The sequence below is a fragment of the Chenopodium album genome, chromosome 25 (assembly GCF_948465745.1).
Source record: "Chenopodium album chromosome 25, dcCheAlbu1.1, whole genome shotgun sequence".
NCBI lineage: Eukaryota > Viridiplantae > Streptophyta > Magnoliopsida > Caryophyllales > Amaranthaceae > Chenopodium > Chenopodium album.
The window spans coordinates 5,603,246-5,611,236 of record NC_137858.1 but is presented as its reverse complement, the minus strand read 5'-3'; the positions used below and the strand labels follow the sequence as shown (position 1 = coordinate 5,611,236).

Sequence of the window (7,991 nt, the reverse complement as noted above, 5' to 3'; positions counted from 1 at the left end):
GGTAGATCTTTTTGAAACGCCCAAAATAGTATATGGGACTAACATTATGAAATGGAGGGAGCATAATTTTAAGTATATGAAATTGACAAATTTGAAATGTGCATTGCATTCTATTTAGTAATAATAAATAGTATTACACGGTAGTACTAGTGCATAAATCAAGTATGTAATCCAAGACTTGTTTATTTCAATAGTACGTAATACATACATAGTAATATAGAACTTGAAATATATATTTTGAATTTTTGATATAAGCCTTGCATAGTTGCATATATATTGTTGAAGATTAGTTTGCAACCGGGACGGGTTCATTTCCTAGAAGCTTATCGAACTCTTTAAGCTCCTTAATAGGGGTTGCAATGATTATTTCATTAACTTTCGTATAATACTTGCTAATCATGCAATCATCCGATGCCTCCAGAAAAATATGGTACGTCGTGCAACCAGTTATGCATTCTCGTTCCGCTTTTAAAGTGTCCTCATACTTGAGGTTTTTCTCCTACAAATTACAACGAGGATTAAATAAACATAGTAAACCAGAATAACACACAACATGCACGTTAAGAGGATTAAATTCTTGTAAAAGACGGTTTGATAGATTTTTGTTTGACGTGTAGTCAAGTATTCATTTTACAAAAACTTACATGTTTCCTGTTATACTCAGCAACAGCCCAAGCAGCAACCTCTTGGATCTTTGAATCCTTCACGTCGACAGGGTGTCGACCTTCAAGGGTGTTCTCCTGTTGATCAGAGGAACTCATTTTTGCGTATGATTTTGTGTTATGTAGGGTGTGTATCGATTTATTGTATGTATGTGTTGCGGTACTCTATCTTTTGCAAACTCTCTCTATTTATAGGATAGGAAAATGGAAACAATAATTTCTTTTTTAATTATTCAATAATTAGCCTATGGCTTATAATTTCTTTTTTAATTTGATAAGCCTATCTGGCATATTGAACATATTCTTGTTAATTTAGACTGCCTCTATTGAAGTATATCCCACCAAGTAACACATGTAAGAGTCCAACATTGATTAAAGAAGAGAGAGTTAAACACTTTATAAGGCTAAGAGGCTACTCCTCCTATTGCCATATGGTTTTGGGATGGAACCTCCTTAGACTTGTGAAGTGGACTCTTTCTCTTGGTTTGCGGGTGCGGCCCAGGCCCGCGTTTATTAGCCTCCATTATAAAGTCTTTTTTTAATAGATCTTCCCATTTTGATTATACATGTTGCTTCGATGATACGAGTGCATTTCATTTGTTACGATTTCTTCAAAAAAAAAATTTTCTCCCCCCTTAGTTTTGGTTATCTATTAAATGTTGGCATAAAATTATGTTGATTGTATTGTAGTTTAGTTGGTTTAGTTTCATTCTTTTTTGTAACATTTTAATATACTATACTTCATATTATTTTATGTGCGTGCGAGATATTACTACGTACATGATTTGGCCCCACTAATATAAATTTTCTAGTTCCGCCATTGCGTACATCATCCAAACTATTTCAAATATTCAGTAAGACAGTAACGAAGGGATGGAGTACCATTTTTTATACTTTTCTCAAACCCTTTAAGTAAAAGGCCAGGTCAGAAAATGAAATCATCATACTCTAATCCTCTACACTAGTGATTAGAAAAAATAAAGAAAGCATAATAAACCTCCAAAAAAAAATGATGACCGTCCATCAATCAGCGCAATACATGCTATGTTTGTCTGTACTATATATTATCTATATAGACTTAACCAGATTTCAATTAATAGTAAACTCAACTTCATATATAAAAGAAATGAATTGAAATTTCCTTTATTATTTTAGTATAAGTTGATGTAAAGACAAATCTTTTTTTTTTTTAGTATGTTCATGTGATGATCATAACTTTAAGAGAGAGAAGGAAACTTATATAATTATCTGGTACCAAGTCTTATTAGACGGCAGACACTATGATACTTGCTGGCACGTCGAGTAAGATTCGAAGTGGGTCCCACTTTTACTAATTAAATTCATTACATTACAAAATATCATCGAGAATTTGGTACAAATTATTACGAGGTATAACTTTGTATTTATAATCACTGCTTGAATTATAATATAACTTCCCAATTTGAAGTAAACACAAATTTCGTACAGAAATTGTTGACAATATCAAAGTCTTTGAATTACCATTTAATAATGTGTAAAATATAATAGACAAACTCCTAAAAGAGTGGCTTCAACATGGTGATTTGTATAAAATAATCGCTAAAATCACAAAGAGTATGTGGCTTCATTGCGGTTGCAAACTAATCTTCAACAATAAATATGGAGGGCTAAGAAGCCATTTTTGGTGTGCTTATATAAGTTACATCAAAATATATATGAAGGCAAAAAAAAAATGTTAAAATTGCAATTTTCATTTTGGTTATATATTAAAAACTTACATTAATATGATCCTTAATTAAGTTTTTTTACTCTTTGTGGTAGCTTATTTTCACTTATCAAAACTCATTTTTAGTGATTGAACTTAATTTATCAAGGCTTAAGATTACTAACTACAACATCTATACTATATACTAAAATAATCACCGGAGGGACACTTGGCATGACTTTGTGAAAAATTTTCCCTCCAAAATGCTCTAATTTTTTTTTTGAAAAAATTCTATTACAAAATTAAAATTCTTTTAAAGGATAGACATTAATAAATTCAGTTTTCAAAAAAACAAAAAAAGTGTTACAAATGTCATTTAATTTCAATTAAATATTATTATTACTAAATCATATATTATAAATACGTGCATTGCACGGGACAAAACTAGTTTATCTATAAACCTATACTAAAAGCAAATAAGTAATGACACTTGTCATTACGTTATGAAAAATTTTCCCGCCTTTTTGTTTTTTTCCTTTTTTCTTCTGCTATATTTCATTTAAGGAAATTAAGGAAAACAATTGGAAGGTGGAACATATTAAGTTAATAACATATTATATAAGTAATATAAATAAGTCAACCATACGATTCACAAATCTGTACAAAATATTAAATATTTTAAATTTAAATTAAAGCTTGACAAAAATTGTGTTGTACTAAACATTTTGCAAACTACATCAATACTAGCTAAATATAACTGTCTTTATATATAAAATAATTAATAGTTTCATAGATCAAATCAGAAGAAGAAGAAGAAAAAAAAAAGGCTTTGGATATAGCTCAATTTAGGGCTAATTTTTTAAGATAATAAAAAAAAAAAAAAAAAAAAAAACCGAAGGGAATGAAAGAGATACAATGTGAATGCTCCAATAAAGTCCAAAATGTCGCATGTTTGAACTTATTTATTTAAATATGTCTAAAACTGAGTAAGTTTATATATTGAACTATTGCTTTACTTTTTTTTTTTTGAAATTTATTTTTTACATATAATTAATTTAAAATGATTATTTAAAAAATTTATAACCGTGCATGGCACGGGACTTAAAACTAGTAATTTATAAAATCATAGTAAAAGAATAAATCAAATGAACCCACTTGATAACACTATTAGCGCATAGCTTGAGTGATGAATTAACCTTTGAATTTTAATTCTCACAACATTTGAGTTTTTTTTTTTTTTTTTTTTTAATTTTCGAGATTTTAAAGCTCAATTTAGTATACTTTAATTATAATTTTATAAGCTGGATTAATTTTAATCTCTATTTAAGATTATATTATTTCGAAAGCTAATTTTACGAAGAAAAGTAATTTATTGTAAATGCATTTGACTTGTATCAAACCGGAGCGCCGGAAACAGCCACTCCCTTCCTCTGTCCCACTCACGGCATGCCCACCGACAAGTGCTAGGCCAAAACCAAAAGTATACTTCTTTTGAATTATTTTTTTATTTTTTATTGATTGAACTAATTAATACTCTACACATTTTTTTTTTGTTGATGTTGTTTAAATATTTTTTTTTTTAAAAAATTTCTTATCCGATATTTGGAGTTCACAAATTCTCCAAAAAGGCAGGTAAACGTTAATATATTGTAAAACGAGTTAAAGATATCTCAAAAAAAAAAAAAAAAGTTAAAGATACCTCAAAAGTATTAAAGTTATCCTTTATATATACTTCAAAAATTCCAAAAATAAATTTTATCTTACAAAAAATAAGAATGTATTAGAATAATAATAATAATCATATTAGCCTTTATAGTATGTAATCATGAATTTATAAAAAAAATAATAATAATAACACATCAAAATAAAATTCAACCCAACCACAAATTAAAATAGTTATATTAATCTTCAAACTGACCATCTTACAATAATATTAACGTACACTTGTCTTACACAACACTTATTTTGGAAACTTTTTTTTTTGGAAGAACAACTTTTTTTTTTTGGAAGAACAATAATTTGGAACTTTTAAGTTTAAACTGATTTTTATAGATTAAAATTGGTTTAAACCAGATAAGTACTACAAGTATATCATAATTCTAATATGAGTTGATTTAGACCTTAGATTATAAAATTTTTAACTTCAGTACAGTAAATCACTCTCATTTCACATTAAAATGACAACAAGAATATCAATGTTGACACTAGTCTTTCTCATATACTTTAGCTCAAGTAGTTAGAGCTTCCCTCCCGATTTCAGGAAATCCTGAGATCGATTCTCACCCCTACTCTTGTGGCTTTCTAAACACCAAAACAATAAATAAATAAATAAATAAATAAATAAATAAAGAAATACTTTGACTTCGATGGTCCGCACATTATGGTAACAATAAATGTTGACAATTTTACTGACTAATACTTCCTCCGTTTTCTTTTAGATGCAACACACTCTTTAGCACGGTAATTAAGAAGGGTGGGGTTTATATGATATAATAAACTTTAAAATAGGATGAGTGGTTGTTAGGAGTGTAATTTAGTGGGCCATGTGCTTTAAATAAGGAAAATAGTATAGTTTTTCCTAAAGTAACTTTCCTTTTATAGTGTGTTGCAAGTATTGTGACATTTCCTTTTTAGGGAAGTGTTGCAAGTAAAAGAAAACGGAGGAAGTATCTCAGTTTTGGTGATTAATTATAGCACTGTGGTTTAATTTCACTTGTGCTCGTGTTGTTCGCTTACAACAGTTTTATCACATAATTAAGTGCTGTCAATTTTTCGTGAGAATTAAATTGTGTTTGAGATTTTCTGAACGAATTAGGTGGCCGTTTCACAAATCCTTACATGACACACATTTAGTGAGTAATGTGTTTATGAGCAGTTTCCTTACCTGACTGAAGCTTTCACCCTCTATTGTGGTAATTAGAATTTATAAGTTATTTCCTTTTGCCTAATTTAGGGATGTCAAGGCTCAAATTGAAGAAAATTACTCTGCATACTGTTGTAAAACCTTTGAAAGAGGTGTGGGTCGTAATTTGATTTGATCTAATTACTTGATTTAACTAAACTTTGACTTTTTATGTATGCTAATTTCGCAAGTAAACATGTATCATATGAGGTAGAAAATTTTTAAATTACCAACTAAAAATGTCACCATTTTCGAATTAACCACCCGTTTAATTTTTTATTTTAAATAACCATCCTTAAATTAAATAAATGCTCAGATTACCATCCATTTCAAAAATCCGGTGGATTTTCCGCTTGTGGGTCCCACCTAATGTTTAATTTGACCATTTTGACTTATTTTCCCCCAATTTCTCTCTTTCAAAACGTTCTCTTAACTTTAATACACATTTCCTTCACCAAATTCTACCAAATTTCACTATAATTAGGGTAAATTGGTAGATTTGGGAATTAGGGTTCATGGAATCTTGAGATTTCGGAGTGCTCTAAACATTGTGTCTCTTAGATGATATTGAATGAAAATCGAAGCGACCGCGGAGCGCTCGCTTTGAATTCAAATCGAATTGGGGCTAACGAAATTGAAAGTTGCGGCGACTACGATTCACTCTTGCCAGAACTTAGCTGCTACAATTATCTCCTTTTTGTGGGCTGCAGTTACGGTTGGAGAGGGGGATGTGAGTTGTTGCGCGACTGTTTGCGGCTGCAGATGAAGTGGGGTTGGAGGTGGGTTTTGGCTGGGTTGAGAGGTTCGGTGCTGCAGAGTAGTTAGTGTGTTGAGTTGTTGTTGTAATAATGGATTAAATCAATGAAGGAAGCAGCACGGAGATGAAATTGCTAGCGAATGAAGTAATCATTGGATCTCATCAACAGCACGAAGGTAATGGTCAACTTCATTGCGGTCACAGGAGAAAATCATCTTATCATCACGTGCTTCCTCGGAAAGAGTCGGTACTACAAAAAACCCTAACAAGTCGCCTTAAAGGCGACTCCACAGCCACCAACACAATAGCTTCCAATTTTAGGAGTCGCCTCTGAGGCGACTCGATAGGTTTTATATAAGTCGCCTATTAGTCGTTAGATGCTTTGTTGCCTAATAAGTATGAGGCGACTCGATAGGTTTACGCACCTTATGTACAGGTGACTCTAAAAGTCCGACTTATTAAGGGGCTTTTTAAAGTAGTGAGTGGAATCCATTTGGAGAATGATCTTCTCCGCCGTCTCAACCACCTTCTCTTCGCCAAAGCCGCCATCTTCAGCTTCGCTTCGTAGCGGATCGGAGACTCCATTAACAAAGCTTCAAATTCTTCAATTCAAAGATTGATTGAAGAATAAATTTGAATTTGAGTTTGAATTCTGGCAATTGTGGAGAGAGAAAGAGGAGAAGAAGAAAGAAGGTTTTTAATAGTGAGGGGAGGAGAGAGAAAATGAATGAGAAGGGTGACAGTGTAATGGTGGTGATATGTTTGTTTTTTGTCTGAAGTTGTAAAATTTGGGGGGTTTAGAAATGAAATTAAATTGGTGCGTTGAATTCAATGAAAGAAATGATGATAAATTTAGTGAAATATATTAGTGAGAGGATTTAATCAAGAGGAAAAAAATATAGGAGGGAAGTTAATTAGGTAGGGCCCACAGTTACCGGATTTTTAAAATAGGTGGTAATCTGAGCATTTATTTAATTTAAGGTGTGGTAATTTAAAATAAAAAATTAAACGGGTACTTAGTTTAAAAATGGTTACATTTTTGGGTGGTAATTTAAAAATTTTCCTATGAGGTATTATTAATATATATTTATGTGTATTTTTTGGATATAAATAATTGAAACATTGATAAATTAAATAAATTATTCATTTATGGACAGTTTAACTATGATTTTGTTAAATGAAGATTCATATTTGATATTTTAAGTATATGAAATTGACAAATTTGAAATGTGCATTGCATGCAATGTACACTCATATAGATCCAATTAAAATTCAACCACTGACAATTTTATTTAGGTAATAATAAATAGTATTACACAGTAGTACTAGTGCATAAATCAAGTACGTCATCTGAGACTTGTTTATTTCACTAGCACGTATTACATACGTAGTAATATATTTTGATGTAACTTATTATATAAGCACACCAAAAATGGCTTCTTATTCTTGTTCATTTCCTAGAAGCTTTTCGAACTTTTGAAGCTTCATAGTAGGGAATTCACAGACCATTTCAGTAACTTGCGCATGATACTCGTTAGTCTTGCAATCATCAGATGCCTCCAGATTAATATAGTACGTCATGCTACCAATCATGTTTTCTCGTTCTGCTCTTACAACCTTCTCATACTTCAGGTTTGTCCCCTACAAATTACAACGAGAATTAAATAAACATAGTAAACCAGAATAACACACGACATGCATGTTAAGAGGATTAAATTCTTGTAAAAGACGGTTTGATAGATTTAATTTGTTTGACGTGTACTCAAGTATATATTAGTTTTACAAAAACTTACATGTTCCTTGTTATACTCAGCAACAGCCCAAGCAGCAACCTCTTGGATCTTTCGATCCTTTGCGTCGACAGGGTATCGACCTTCAAGGGTGTTCTCCTGTTGATCAGAGGAACTCATTTTTGCGTATGATTTTGTGTTATGTAGGGTGTGTATCGTTGTATTGTATATTTTGTATGTATGTGTTGTGGTTTTC

The 7,991-nt window shown here is 31.0% G+C and overlaps 1 protein-coding gene across 1 annotated transcript; it reads right to left on the bottom strand.

Moving 5' to 3' along the window:
- Nucleotides 1-255: 255 nt before the first annotated feature.
- On the bottom strand, nucleotides 256-800 carry LOC145613272 (cysteine proteinase inhibitor 5-like). The gene is made up of 2 exons (XM_081668345.1): nucleotides 645-800; nucleotides 256-499 (listed from the first exon to the last, which is right to left on the bottom strand). The coding sequence occupies exons 1-2, from the start codon at nucleotides 759-761 to the stop codon at nucleotides 287-289; spliced, it is 330 nt and encodes a 109-aa protein (XP_081524471.1). The 5' UTR covers nucleotides 762-800; the 3' UTR covers nucleotides 256-286.
- Between the last annotated feature and the right edge of the window lie 7,191 nt (nucleotides 801-7,991).

Coding starts and splice junctions, on each gene's coding strand:
- LOC145613272 (XM_081668345.1), bottom strand. CDS start 761: ATGAGTTCCTCTGATCAACAGGAGAACACCCTTGAAGGTCGACACCCT. Junction 500..644: donor CTGAGTATAACAGGAAACAT/GTAAGTTTTTGT, acceptor TGTAATTTGTAG/GAGAAAAACCTCAAGTATGA.